The sequence below is a fragment of the Vollenhovia emeryi genome, unplaced genomic scaffold (assembly GCF_000949405.1).
Source record: "Vollenhovia emeryi isolate VEMERY1.0 unplaced genomic scaffold, V.emery_V1.0 DF939233.1, whole genome shotgun sequence".
In the NCBI taxonomy this organism is placed as follows: domain Eukaryota; kingdom Metazoa; phylum Arthropoda; class Insecta; order Hymenoptera; family Formicidae; genus Vollenhovia; species Vollenhovia emeryi.
In genome coordinates, this window is record NW_011967133.1 from 56,126 (window position 1) to 70,963 (window position 14,838).

The window sequence follows — 14,838 nt, forward strand, 5'->3', positions numbered from 1 at the left end:
CCGATGGTATATATGAGAAGGAGTCATCCGAGACTGTGCGCGTCGTAAAAGGTGCCGCGGACAGCACCAGATTTATTTCCGAAGAGCAACGTGATGTAAGGAGAGAGAGCACGATCCATGTCGATGGCACGTCGTCGAGCAAGGAAGAGCACCCTGCTCGCGTATCCAGCCCGTCGCAGCGAAGACTCGGTAGACTCGGCGATTCCGCGTGGAACGGCGAATTTATTTACGAAAAATCGCAAGACGACGTGAAGAAACATCCCTCGGACGTCACCGTTGTCCGCAGAACGGAGAAGCATCACGATTCCGTCGATGTTGAAGATGTCAGCGAAGAACAGAACGTTTCGAGCGTCTCTGAGTCGGTCTCCGCATCTTACATCGTCGAATACGCCATTTCCAGCGACAAGACAAATGTCGAGAAGGTCACGTCGGTATCCGAGGCGATCTTGGAGGAAGATGGCCCAGAAGATAAAATCGCGCGCAGTCCCAGGAGTCCGGAAAGACAACCGAAACTAGACACGACCTCGCGCTGTTACAAGCCTGGCCAGTCTGCCTGGGACGGCACGTTTGTTCATGAGCGACCGGTAGCACCCGACAGTGGTCGAAGACCGAACAGACGTACGGTAAAAACAGTCGATATCCGAGATGTTTCAGACGACAATTCGATCAACGAGGCGGACATCATAAACACCACTTACATCGTTGAACATTCATCGAGTCAGCAGAGTTTCTCGGATGTCAGGGACGCCAGCGTCACGTCCACAATGTACGAGACAGTCGTTCGCGAGGGGCAGCCTGTTGAAACAACGATTAGATTTGATGGAGATACATCGCGAAGTAAAGTTCCAACAACGGGACGTCGGACTAGTCCGTCTCCACGACCTACAAGCCCGGAGAAGACACCGAACGACAGAGACCTACGGAGTACCAAACCCGGATCATCGACATGGGACGGAACTTTCGTGCAGGAAAAGAAGCGACCACCTAGTCGAGAATCCATTGATAGCAGACTACCGGACAAGCCTCGACCGGCTGACAGCAAAAAGACGACACTCGTGGATACGTCGAAGAAACACGTTAACGAGACCGCTATCGATCTCCGAGATGTCACGCGGGATGTATCTAGCACGTCAGAGATCGTGGAAAGTTCCGTCGTTGTGGAGCAATCGAGGACGCACGAAAGTTACACGGATTCCTCCAGTCTCGATTTCTCGACGGCTTCCGTCGAAACTGTCATTATTCGCGACGGTCAGCCGGTAACTACGCAAAAAACAGTGACTATTCAAGAAGGCCCTCGTAGCCCCGTGAAGAGCCTGCCTGGCAGTGACGTAATAACTACTACCGACGTTAAAGAGACCACTGTTAAAAGCCTCGAGAAGAAGGAGTCTCGCGCGGACGATAGAAGTTACCGACCTCTGAAGCCGGGCTCGTCGACGTGGGACGGATCGTTCGTGTACGAGAAACCAGAGGAGAAGAGACCGAGCGATAGGAAGCCACCGAAAGTTATATTTGGAACCGTGGACAAACCAAGTCCAATTAAAGAAAAACCGACCGGCACTGTTGATCACAGAACAGTTACAATATTGGACACGTCGAAGGACGTAACGAGCGCTGCCGATTTTTCCACGAGCTCTGTTACAATTGAACGAACAACCGACTCGGAGACACGCGATTCTTCAAATATATCGAAAATTTTCATCAAAGAAAGCGCAGGAGGTAAAGTATGTGAAATCGATTATGAGAAGCCGAGCCAGCTTTTCGACGGAAAACCTACGCCATCGCCTCGACAACGTCCGGAAGACGTTAAGGAGCCAAAACGCGAAAAGCCGCAAAAGGGTCCGGTGGACAGAACACATCGACCATCGAAGCCAGGCTCTTCCACCTGGGACGGATCGTTCGTCTATGAGAAACCAGAAGAGAAAAGACCAGGAGATCGAAAGATGCCAAAAGATACATCTGGAACTGTAGATAAGCCAAGTCCGATTAAAGAGAAACCGATTGACATTGCTGATCACAAAACATCTATTACGATACTGAACACATCGAAGGATATATCGAGTTCTGCCGATTACGCTACGAGCTCCGTCACGGTCGAGCAAACGTACGTCGCCGATTCGAAGATACGTGACTCGTCAAATATATCCAAAATTTTCATTAAAGACAGTTCGGGGGATAAAGTATATCCAATCGATTATGAGAGACCGAGACAGTTCTCCGACGAAAGGCCTAAACCGTCGCCTCGACAACGTCCGGAAGATACTGTGGAACCTAAAGACGAAAAGCCGCAAAAGAGTCCGGTGGACAGAACGCACCGACCGTCGAAGCCGGGAGCCTCCACCTGGGACGGTTCTTTCGTGTACGAAAAACCGCAGGATTCGCGAAAGAAACCGACAGACGATGAACCAACCAAGGTACCGAAGAAACCGGCAGACCAACGAAAACCGATTGAAGAAGGACACAGACCGGTGGTTCAGAAAGAAAAACCAATACAGACTCCGATTTCGCGAAAGCCAACGGACAAGGGAACGCAGAGGGACGTAACCGAGATCAAATATGTCGAAGATGTCGCGGATATCACACGAGCGGATATCACGCGTACATCCGAGATGCTTCAGCAATCCTCTTATGTAAGCGACCAGTCTTCGAGATTCACTTCTGTGCAAGACGTGCACGATGTTAAGGACGAGCGTGTCATCACTGAATTTACGACGGACACGCGCAAGGATGTGGTGAGTAATTGCAAGACGTTAAAATGTTTCTTTATTAGCTGTCCACGGGAAATTGCTAAGACTACAACTCATCCGGTTTTCCGGGACAATACTTAAATGAAAACGCTATCTCCGTTTCAATATTTGTTTTTGCAAGTATAGTCAAATAATGAAAACTTAAACTTTCTACTCTTATCGCTGGTATACTTGAGCTCCCGATGCATTGACTTCTCAATAATCGGCAACGATCGGATGTCGGGTACAGTGAGCAGATTTATAAAAATCTTATCGAGTTACTTCGAGCTCAGTCCTTGCGGAAGAGGCTCGAACGATACTTTCACTTCCAAACCGGGCGAAGGTTGTAGGTTCACGCGTGTGGCGCCGTTGAAAATAAATCTGACGTAATACGACGGTTCGTAGAAGGACGGGAAGGGTTAAGTGCAGGAGAAAAAAGGGAGTTCGTTTTGTTAAACCGCCTGCGTTTGAAACAGATAAAATGTGTATATATATATATATATATAATATATATTGCTTTCCTGATACATACGAATTTCTGCACGGCTGAGCCCCGGATTCATCGAACTATTGCAAAGTGAACCGAGCGGAAATCGATATTTCACACATGAGAAACGATTCTGCTCGACATACCGCACCCCAATCGTTATATCGTAATCGTCTTAAATCGTCAATATGTTATTGCATAATACAGAAATTGATGACATACATTCCAATATTATCATCGCTCGCGACACGAGATTACCGTGATAACTTCTATTTTCGATTAAAAAGTGAACTTTGATATTTATATGCAGAAGTTATCTTTGAGATAGACATTAGCACGATCGCTTTATGGATCAGATTAAATACTAAAGGCGGCATCTTTTTTTTTCTCGTCTTATCCGAATATCAAGCTTCAAATGTCATGTCAAATAGTATTATGATAGAAAACATTTAACTATAATTTAATTATTTGTTACAAGAGAATACATGCGAAGAGAATTATCAAAAGTATTCACATTTCTAAAAAAAAATCTTAAAATTGTTTCTGCCGCGACAGAAACATGTAAGCGTAATCACTTACAATTAGGCTCAATCGAGCGTTTGCAGAGCGATAATAATTGCACATCCAATATGAGCAAATTCGGTAGTGATGTCATCGCTCAATGTAACCCGCTTAATGCACGACCAATTGAATTTTATGCATGTTCCGCCTCGCTTATCACGGTCGCCTTGTTCAAGTGCTATAGAAATCTTACAACTAGTTAAAAGATGCCGCACTGAGAGACACGTATACATTGACACTTATCGTCGGTTATAGTACAGATAGCAACGACCGATAACGTTAAATAAAATAATAATAGTATAACAGTATAGGTAACGGGTATATCGGTTTTTAATAATACCCTGTATACACATCCGCTGTATATTTTGACATGCTATAGAACTCAATCGATTTGGTAGGTAAATAACAAAATTGTGGCATCAACGGATTTTACACTGCGACCGCGTCGCTTCGATTGAAAGTTACGCGTTTTCGTAGAAATGTGGATCAATACCGAACATAAAGATAAGTGCCACAGATGACACTTTGGACTTTATTGCAATAGCGATAAGACATTAGTGTTCCTAGAAGGTTGAAATTTAAAGTTTCTAGCAGAAATAACACCTAATTTTCATTCAATTTCTTTCAATTTAAAAAATTATTTTTTTAATAGAAAAAAAAGCTTCTCTATCTTTTCGGTGTGTTCTGTTTTCTTATAATTAACTAAATAAAAATTGAGTCACGCCTCATAAAGTCTTATGATTAATGTATGTGCGTTGCTTATTGAAGATACAGCAAGGATATTTTTTTTTTATTATTAACGCGGCAGTCAATTTCCTAACTGACAATGCTCGGAACAATCTAAAACTTCATGTTCACGTAGTATCTCGCAAATATTGGGATCGGCTCTTCGAAGTTCACGTAATCCAACATTAGTCGGAAATGTCGGAATATTCAATGCTTTACTCACACAAGGATAATTGAGATTGTGCTGGTAGTTTGTGATAGGATCGCACATTTACACTCGCAGCGGGAATTAAAAATAGACATTCGTAACTTATTTCGCATCACACGGATAGTTCGTTTCTTTAAAACAGCTCGTTCCAATTCTCGCACCCGTAACTTTACTCCGAGGCCTCGAGATGATCGATAAAGTGCTTTAGTAAGCTCAGCACATGTGTTTCCCTGTAAGTATTACTTCATCTACCACTCTGTGAATGGATATATCCAACAGATATCTTCTCTTCAGAAATCGTAGATCAGAAAGACGCTCCCGGGATATATTTGTATTATGATTGCAATTTTTATGACGTCGCTATTAAAAACAATTCATCCCGACGTTACGTAACACAGACACCCCCGTTGTTTTTGATTGTTCAACATGCAAACAGCTATGGAGAAGCGTGGCCTTGCATCGAGACACGATGATACATATCGTATACGCGAACACGCGTGATCGCGTTTTCTCGGCGCGATTCACTATTATTATTTTACGATGACGCAGACGCGCGCATCGTAAATCTTATCGCGTCACATATTACGGCATCGATAAATGTGATATTTTATTAACGGCGTGTAATCATGTTGATCCAAATGTTTTTAAGACGGAAAATTTATCAAACTTGTTACTACGAATCAGCGCAGGAGTTTTTAATATGAAATTCCTAGGCATGCAAAATTATACTTATGACGAAAACACGTAAAATTCAAATTATGTAAACGAGCTTCATTATGGGCAACTCTCGATCGTCGAGGAGGGGCAATCAGCTTAAAGACTCAAGCTACTTAAACCGCTAATTAAATGCCAAAACTTCGTCTAATGTGCTTTACGCGAATTACGTTCGTTAAAAACCAAGCAAAGGATTTAGCTAATAGTATCAGCAAACGTTATTTGCTTCATTGTAGCGTCACAAGTTGAAGAGCGAGCGTGCTTGTGAGTATAATGAGCAGCTTCAACAAATGGAAAATAGACGCGTGAAATTTTTAAGTGCATCCATACAAATGGCACAAAGCAATGAGGAAACTCGGTTTACAACTAAAACATCGAAACCTTGGTTGAAATAACATTTTCCGCATTAAATTTCTTGTAGATTTACAACGTGTTTCATTAACATTAAGTTGATTATTAATTTAATGATATATTACATTTTCAACTTTAGTATAAAATTGCGTTTCAGGAACGAATAGTGATCTGCGTGTGATTCGAAAGCACGAAGATGAAATGTATGAAATTTACAGAAATTATTATTAATAAGCATAAAATCTCGTCCAATAATAAAAAATTGTCAACTTGTATTTATTTCGTACATCGATCGACATTTACTTATTGAAGTACAGAACGTAGCAATTGTTCAGAAAAATCGTGGAAATTACAAGCAAAAGAGGTTTTTTATTTCATCAAAGGTAGAGAGTATAAAGTCGGTTAAAGTGTAGTTATAAAATCAAATTCTCTGTCTAGATCATTTGCATTGTCGATAGTATCGCTCATAATCTATTTGTGGGAGTGACAGCGATGTCGTTAACGAAACTAAATCGCAAAAGTACGGTTCGACGGTTCGACAAGCGGGTTACACGATACGCTGTAAGCGTGCATATAAAAGCCGTATACACCTATCTCGTGTTACCTGCATTCCGTCGAACTAAGCATTACCGGCGTTCCTAATCTCGTTCATGCTCGCGGCGCTCATTATGCAGCACGTTTGAAGCTCGTAATGAACGCCCGCGGAAAAACGAAGCCGTATTCACGTCGTTATTGCGTCTCAAAGTCTTTACTTGAACGTATTATTAAGGCGCTTATGATTAGCATACCAATCGAATATTATAGATCTGTTTTTTTTTTAATAATTGGTATGACATTGACTTTAGGCAAATCGACATAATGTCACTGTGTAGTCGTCATCCGTTGCGGGCAAAGTCTTGGCAAAGTTTTCAAGTGGTAGCCATAACTGATCATTTACGTTTGACATTTCCTAACAGTTTATATGCCACATCTACGCGAATGCTAGAAAGTACTTATAGTACGATCCAAGTGTTATTTATGCAACGCTAATGCTGCAGCTATAAAATTCTAGATATTATTAATTTATAGAAGCGTGATAATAGTCGACGTTATAATCGTCACAATTAACAGTGTAGTTTGCACTGTGCGTGAAAGCGTCATTAACAATCACTAGCAAAATGATAATCATTACAAGTGTTGACCGTATTAAGATATTAATTGGCTTATTATCTTCTGATATTTCTTTAGATCTTGCTATCAATTAGTAAAATCGAATATTTAAAAGACGATGAAAAGATTTTGTTGTATTTTTCAGAGAGATGTTACCGAGTCAACGAAGAAATTTATCGACAAAGAGCAGGTGACTAGCATGGTAGCGCGGGATGTCGTTGACGACACCCGATTCGATACCATCACCAGCCCAGCATCCCGATCTCCAGCGGATTCCACGAGGAAACCATCGCCGGAGCGGCCCGGTTATCCTCGTGGAATACCTGGACTCAGGAAGGACGATCGAACGAAACCGATTCCAGCCGCTGGAAAACCCAGTAGACCTTTGCAGCGCGAAAGAAGTCCTCAGCAGCCAGCAGAACATGGCAGGTGAATAAAAAAAATCCAGCTTTTCATATTAAATTTGGTGGGGGGCAGAGGGTCGGTGCGAGCCAAACGCAGGTATTCGTGCGAAAATATCCAATGTGAAACTTTTTATCGAATTTATAAATCAATCTTCAAACGTTTTGACCTATTGCAGTCTTTACATGAAATTTTATAGACTATAGACTCCTCTCACTGAGGATAATCCGAAAATGGGTCGAAACGTTTGAAGATTGATTTCAAGCACTCTTAGGAAGAATCTTTATGTGTTTTGATAAAAGAACTTTGTTGAGGCCAGTAAAAGAGAGGGACATATCTAGATCCTGAAGTGCATGTTTGAATTGTTGAGAAAATTTAGGAATGTACGGTACATTGAAAAATTTTTTCCTATCAGTGTTATCTATAATATTGTTAGTGTATGTCTGTACCTGACTGTGAAAAATCGATTTGAGACGTCTATGGAATGTAGCGAAAATTAGAGGAAGTGAGTAACTATTCTGTAATAGAATGTTGATGACCAACTCCAGATTCTTCTGGTGATATCTTGGATGAGAAAGTAAGACTGCATGGTCAGTAAGACACAAAATGGTATCTTTTTGCGGAAGAGAGGGTGACAGGACTCAAAATTCAAATATCTTCCGGAGAACGTTGGTTTCGGATACTAGTTAAATTCAATATAATTGTCTCCGATAATAATTGCTGTGTCAAGAAAATTCAATCTTCTGTCTGTTGAATGAATTGGAAACATCTAAAGTGAAATTTTTCATAGAAGAAGGTATAGCGAGAGCGATGTCGTCTACGTACCCATCTTATGTAAAAAGGAGAAACAAAATTAAAGTCTTTATCGCCCTACTCTCCAAATCTTGTACGGTAATGTGCGTAACAATCGGTGACAATGGAGAGCCTATGGGTGTGTCAAAGGTGTGCTGATAAAATATGTTGTTAAAAGAAAAGAAAGTTGATTTAAGTATGAACCGAACTGCCCTCATAAATTCATCTCGAGGGATTGAACAGCGTTTCTCTATATAATACTATCTTCGAAATACTATTCTCGACCAGCGCCAACGGTATATTGGTGAAGAGAGAGACTATCATCCAACGAAATCAGATCATGAGTCTCGCCAATATAAAGTCTGTTGAGTTTGTTCACCAAGTCAAAGCTGTTAAGAATATGACTTTGTGCTTCCGGAATGGCAGATTAAATGATATCATGTAAAAAGGAAGAAAAAGTTGTATTGTAAAAAGTGTCATATGTAAAAAGGAATAAAAAGGAAGAAAAATTTTCCATATTGTTTTTGAACGATTCGTATTTCTTAAGAAAATATCTGACAAAACTGGTGAGAACAATAAAACAGCAATAATTTATAACTTGATTATATTGATCTCGCAGACCTTCCGAAGTCCGGCCAAAGTCACCTGAAAAGTCTCGAGATTATACATCACCGACTAGGAAACCGCAGCCAGCGGCTGGCAAGCCGAGCCGACCCGAAGAAAGACCTACAGCACCTAGAAAACCTGATAAAGAATCTGGACCCACGAAACCGACAGAGAAAAGGCCGGCTGCGGAACCTAAATCTAGTCGATTCCCTGAGAAGTTTGAAAAACCGAAGAGATCGGAACAGGACAAGCCTAAACGAGGGGGTCAAAGTCCAGATTCTCTCGAAGAGGATGTAGTCTATCCTAGATCAGAGCCTGATATATTGTCCAAAATTCCTTTGAAGGAACAGTGCATTTGCGAGCTATGTACTTGTGGGTGAGTCTTTTTGCGGTCAAATATTACATATGTATATAAAGATACAAAAAAATTAATATAGAAAAATAATATAGAATTTAGATTATAGATAATAATATGGAATTTAGATTAGTCATTAGGTCAAAATGAAAATTCTACCGTATCGTCTAATTGTTTCTGCACACACGTCAATTTTAATATTAGATAATATACTGATAAATATTTCACAAGGAATATAATTAACTACTATAGAGCAAGCGCGAATAGGATTTAATTTAACTTATCTGCACGTTCGCTGCAGAGAGGAACACGGTTGACCTACTTCCAAACATTATTAACAAGATCAGAATACAAAACTTGCCGGAGTCGAGATGCAAATTGAGGATAGGAACAGGAGATTGTCTTCAAGGCCATATTTCCTACTCTATTAAACTCATTGCAGCAATCCATTCAAAGCTGTATTTATTACAAATGTATTTACTACGTTGCTTTAACAACTGCATCGGTGCAAAATATATCATTCATTACTTCCAACATATAATCATAATTTCGTTATCACAAAGTTTGCATTCTTTTCATTAGACTATTTTTAGTTATTAAGAACATCACATTATTAATTAACACATTAATTCAACTCTTTCTAAAAATATCAGTAATACATTTATTGATCTTTTAAGAAAGTAGGAATATCACACACGTAGAATTTTTTTATTCAGAAAACACTATATATATGTATGCATAATGAGCAAAAGTAGGACACGAGACAGATCCTTTTACGGCAAGTTGTTCTGGGCGATGGCAAGTCATCGCACGATTCCTTCCTTATTCGAACTTTTCAACCTACGTGACTTTGTATGACGGTGACGAATAGTACAAATTTATCAAACAATTTCAGCAATTGCGTTAAACATATCATTATTTTTTTCAAAATATTTACCATCTCTTGCGAGAAAAGCTGATTATAGAGATTAGAATACAGCATTTCAATTCTTTCAAATCTCTTTTAAATTTTTTAATTTGTTTCAAATTTTAAAAAATACTGTTAAGAGGTAAATTTTTCTAGTATCAATGCAAATTTTATATTTTTTACTTTAGCTTTTACTTTGTGATCTTTTACAATAATCACAATAATTTTGAAAAATATATATATTATTGTATCTAATATGTAATATATATATATGAATATGTATACATAAATTCAGTCTTGTCAGATTGACAATCTTGACCCATATAACGACTCATAGCGCAAATAGATTCGCGAGCGAGAGGTGTAAGTTCGTAGAAAATTAGTCGTGTCGTGGCCGTCTCAAGAAGTAATTGCGGTCGTCTACTCGCAGGCGATTAGTCGTTGGAAATTTCTACGTAAGTCTGCTTAACTCTGAGGTCTGCTAAAACTTCTATCTTCTGGTTTAACGCGGCTCTAAAAGGATGTTCATAATGTGTCATGTAACATGGCTTTAGCCAATAAAAAATACAAAAAATACGCCACTCGACTTTGACCAAGTCTAGCTTTTACGGAATTACGTTTCGCAATATCCGATGGTGAAGAAGAGGAACGAAAAAGAACAATGAGAGCGCTTTTGATGTAGTTACACAGAAGTAGGACATTTCGTGCGAAATCTTGTTGTCCAAATAAGTCAAATTGCTTTGCATAAAATATTGGAAAGATACCGTATTCTTTTTTCCCCGTGCCATTTATGGTAATTAACCGGTTTTACCCCCGTCGAAACATCACCAACAGGATCCGTACCTTTCTCAGAAAGGAGAAAGCTTTTCCCTAATTAATGCGATCAATGTCGAAAGGAACATCATTCGTCGTTCAATAAAATCTCAAGTATATACCCTGAATTATATGAAATTTTAAGCAAAGGTAATTAAAACTTTCAATGCAATAGCATTGTAAAGAACTTAATTGGTATTCTTGTAATCAAGCCGAAGAATCTTTAATTAATCGATATGTACCAATAACAACTCGATTTACGTGAGAAAGCATCTCGTTAATACGTACGCCACGTTGTCTGACTAACAAAGACTCTACTGCCTCACGTGCATGAAACAAGCATTATAGTAAATGTTTAGAGTTAATTAAATTAATTCTCGCTAAACAATTCATATGATTTATTCAGTTCCCAGCTGTAAATAATATTTGTTTTTAATTAATAATATACAATGTGATATTAAGATAATCGGATACGATATTTTATAATGCCGTATTGAGTGAATTACAAATTAATACGGTTACAATTTCGCTCCTATATCCATCGGTAATGCATACTGCAAATACTAACTCCGAGAATAACAAGATATTTAAAATCATAACAAGACCTTTATTCTCATTATAAAAGGATTGATGCCCTTTTGCATCATATTTAAATCTCTATATGCACCTTTGTTACGCTTCAGCTTTATTCGAACGAATACAAAGGCGGATAACAAGAATTTTCTACAAACGCTTTCCTCCCCTTTTATTACTTTTTATTATTATTGTTAAAGTGGTTACATAAACTGTACATGTGATAAGAATAAATGGAATTTCGTTTATATAAGATATGATTGCTACTTTTAAATATAAACATAACTCTTTATAGGTAACTGCTTTCTCTTAAATACGAAAACGCTTCTCAAAGCGTATTTATTAACGTTGTGTCTGTCTCTGAACTCAAACAAATGATGATATTTTAGACGTCATCGTTGCCCGCACAATTTTCCACAAGAACACTTGGAATTTTCTCATGGAGAGTCGGTGCATGCTGTGACTTCCTATCGTCAGGATTACGACGAGAAACGCGTGGAGAAACAAATGAAATATCATCATGAAGATCAATTACGTACGGAGGGTGAATTTATCGGGCAGAGACGTACCGATTATGTGGCTACTAAGGGCGAGAGAGCGCCGGTCAGGAAACCGCAAGATCATCTCAAGCCAGAGGGTGAATTTGTCAAAAGACCAAAGGAAGAGGCGCCTACAAGGGGTGAAAGGGCACCCGTGAAGAAGCCACAGGACAATCTTAGACCGGAGGGCGAGTTTATTGGCAAGCCTCGAGAGGAAGCTCCAAAGTATGGCGAACGAGCGCCGATCACGAAACCGCGGGATAACTTGAAATTTGAAGGAGATTTTGACAGTAAGTTTCGATACTTGCTTCATTCCGTATGCAAACTTATCAATAAATTTTTTTATTCAGAATTTGATCTCACAAATAGATACCCAAAATTTTGTTGTGCACATAAAAATGAACGTCTTCTCGTAAAATTGTCTATACTCGATGTAGAGAAAAGAGTAAATAGTTTTGTTACTTCCTAGCAACAACAACGACGGAGCTGGTTTTCATCGGCACTCCTGGCGAACGACCGGTCCCGATACGTCGTAATACTTATACGAAGCTAGAAGGTGATTTCACTGATGAAACGACAACGCGATCGCAATACATTGACCATCGCAGCATCCAACGCGCTGAGATCATTAAACGAACGGATAATCTCACCGTGGGAGAGGGTGAATTCACGGTTAGTTTTAGCAATAAAGCTTTCGAATTGTGTTTTAAGGTGGCTTCCGCACGTAGGAGCGGTTAGTATGGGTGCTTTGGTACTGACATCTTACAACTATAACATACTAAAATTTCTATTTTTTCTATTTTTGGTCGGTTTATGCAGGAGCCATCTTAATCAGAATATTTGCGATCATATATGTGACTTCCGTTCTTCCATTGTTCTTTAAAACTATTTTACAGGGTACCTCTCATATCAAGGAAGATTTTCAGACTCATGTTATCGAGCGTGAACCTCAGTGGCGACCAAAATATCCTGAAGATACCGATCGATTTTATAGTAAAACAGATATCACTGACAGTACTACGACCACTCAGGAACAATTTCGAACTTTTGATCAGGCAGATTATAAAAGTACTACAGTTATTAGGAGAGCTGACAATCTGAGGCCTGAAGGACCCTTCGAAGCATCGCCTCACACAAAGGATGACTATATTATACCGAAACTGTTGCCAAGGCCAGAACCACAAAAGCCTAAAGACAATTTAAAACCTGAAGGGCCATTCGAAGGACGACCTAAAGATGATTATTCACCTAAACGCGGCGAACGTTATGAAGTGAAACGGCCAGAAGATAACTTACGTCCTGAAGGACCATTCGAGGGACGACCTAAAGATGATTATAAGCCTAAGCGCGGTGAACGGCCTGAAGTAAAACGGCCAGAAGATAACTTACGTCCTGAAGGACAATTCGAAGGACGACCTAGAGATGATTATCGGCCAACCAGAGGAGAAAGAGCTGACGTTAAAAGACCGCAGGATAATTTGAAACCAGAAGGACCGTTCCAAGGACGTCCTAAAGATGATTTTACTCCGAAGACAGCGGAACGTCCTGAAGTAAAGCGGCCGAAAGATAATCTACGACCTGAAGGTGATTTTGCAGATCGTCCAAAAGGTCAATATACCCCCGGCGAGAAACGCAGCCCAATCAGACATCCGGACAACTTGCATCCTGAAGGCGATTTTGAAAGACCTGTGCCGATACCTTACGGCCCTGGTGACAGAGCATCTATAGTTCGCCATCCAGATAATCTGTTTCCAATAGGAGAATTTCCAGATAGAGAAGTTGAACCATTCAGACCTGCCGAACGTAGAACGCCTATTAAACATGACGATAATCTTCGTCCAGAAGGTGATTTCACAGGAAGGCCTAAGGACGATTACAGACCAACCAAAGGAGAACGTGCCGATGTTAAACGCCCTGAAGACAACTTACGGCCAGGGGGCCCGTTCCAGGGACGTCCGAAAGATGATTACTCGCCGAAGCGTGCCGAACGTCCTGAAGTAAAACGCCCAGAAGACAATCTACGTCCCGAAGGTGACTTTGAAAGACCAGAGAAGGCACCTATTGGTCCAGCGGAAAGACGCACTCCAATTAAACATGCGGATAATCTCAGACCCGAAGGTGAATTTGTGCGACCTCGTCACGACGGTTATCGTCCGGCAGAAAAACCAGAAGTCAAAAAGCCGGTGGATAATTTGAGGCCCGAAGGTGAGTTTGAGAGACCACGTCCTGGAAAATACGCTCCGGCCGAAAAACGAACGCCGGTGAAACATCCAGACAATCTCAAGCCAGAAGGTGAATTTATTGGTAAACCTAAAGATGATTTCACGCCTACTAAAGGCATTCGCGCAGATGTTAAAAGACCAGAAGATAACTTGCGGCCAGAAGGACCTTTCGAAGGTCGACCAAAAGATGATTATCGACCGGTGCGTGGAGAACGTATGGACGTTGTTAAACGCACGGACAATTTGCGTATGGAAGGAGATATACAAACATATAGATCCAGAGACGAATATACCGATTTCTTAATACGTGAAAGAGCTGAAATTACTAAATATGAGGATAATTTACGTATGGAAGATGAATTCATTGATGTAAGAACACGAGATGATTTTAAAGTCGTTAAAGGCGAACGAATGGATGTCGTTAAACACCGCGACAATTTAAGACCAGAAGGTCCGTTCGAAGGCCGCCCGAAGGACGATTATTCGCCTAAAAAAGCAGAGAGGCCTGAAATTAAAAAACCGGAAGATAATTTGAGACCGGAAGGTGATTTTGTACGTTGGCCTAAGGAAGAAGCGCCTAAAACGGGTGAGAGAGCTCACGTGAAAAAACCGAGAGACAACTTACGACCGGAAGGTGATTTCGAAAGGCCAGAGAAAAAACCTATCGGTCCAGCTGAGAGGCGTACTCCGATTAAACACTCAGATAATCT

General features: G+C 40.3%; 1 protein-coding gene across 1 annotated transcript in view; it reads left to right on the forward strand.

Moving 5' to 3' along the window:
• Window positions 1–14,838, forward strand: part of LOC105560330 — a 26,418-nt gene that overhangs the window by 4,572 nt on the left and 7,008 nt on the right. The window contains exons 2-7 of the mRNA XM_012009366.1: window positions 3–2,729; window positions 7,065–7,348; window positions 8,733–9,095; window positions 11,757–12,196; window positions 12,376–12,578; window positions 12,803–14,836. Of these exons, the coding sequence (XP_011864756.1) occupies window positions 3–2,729; window positions 7,065–7,348; window positions 8,733–9,095; window positions 11,757–12,196; window positions 12,376–12,578; window positions 12,803–14,836 (6,051 nt within the window). The remainder of the gene's footprint in view (window positions 1–2; window positions 2,730–7,064; window positions 7,349–8,732; window positions 9,096–11,756; window positions 12,197–12,375; window positions 12,579–12,802; window positions 14,837–14,838) is intronic.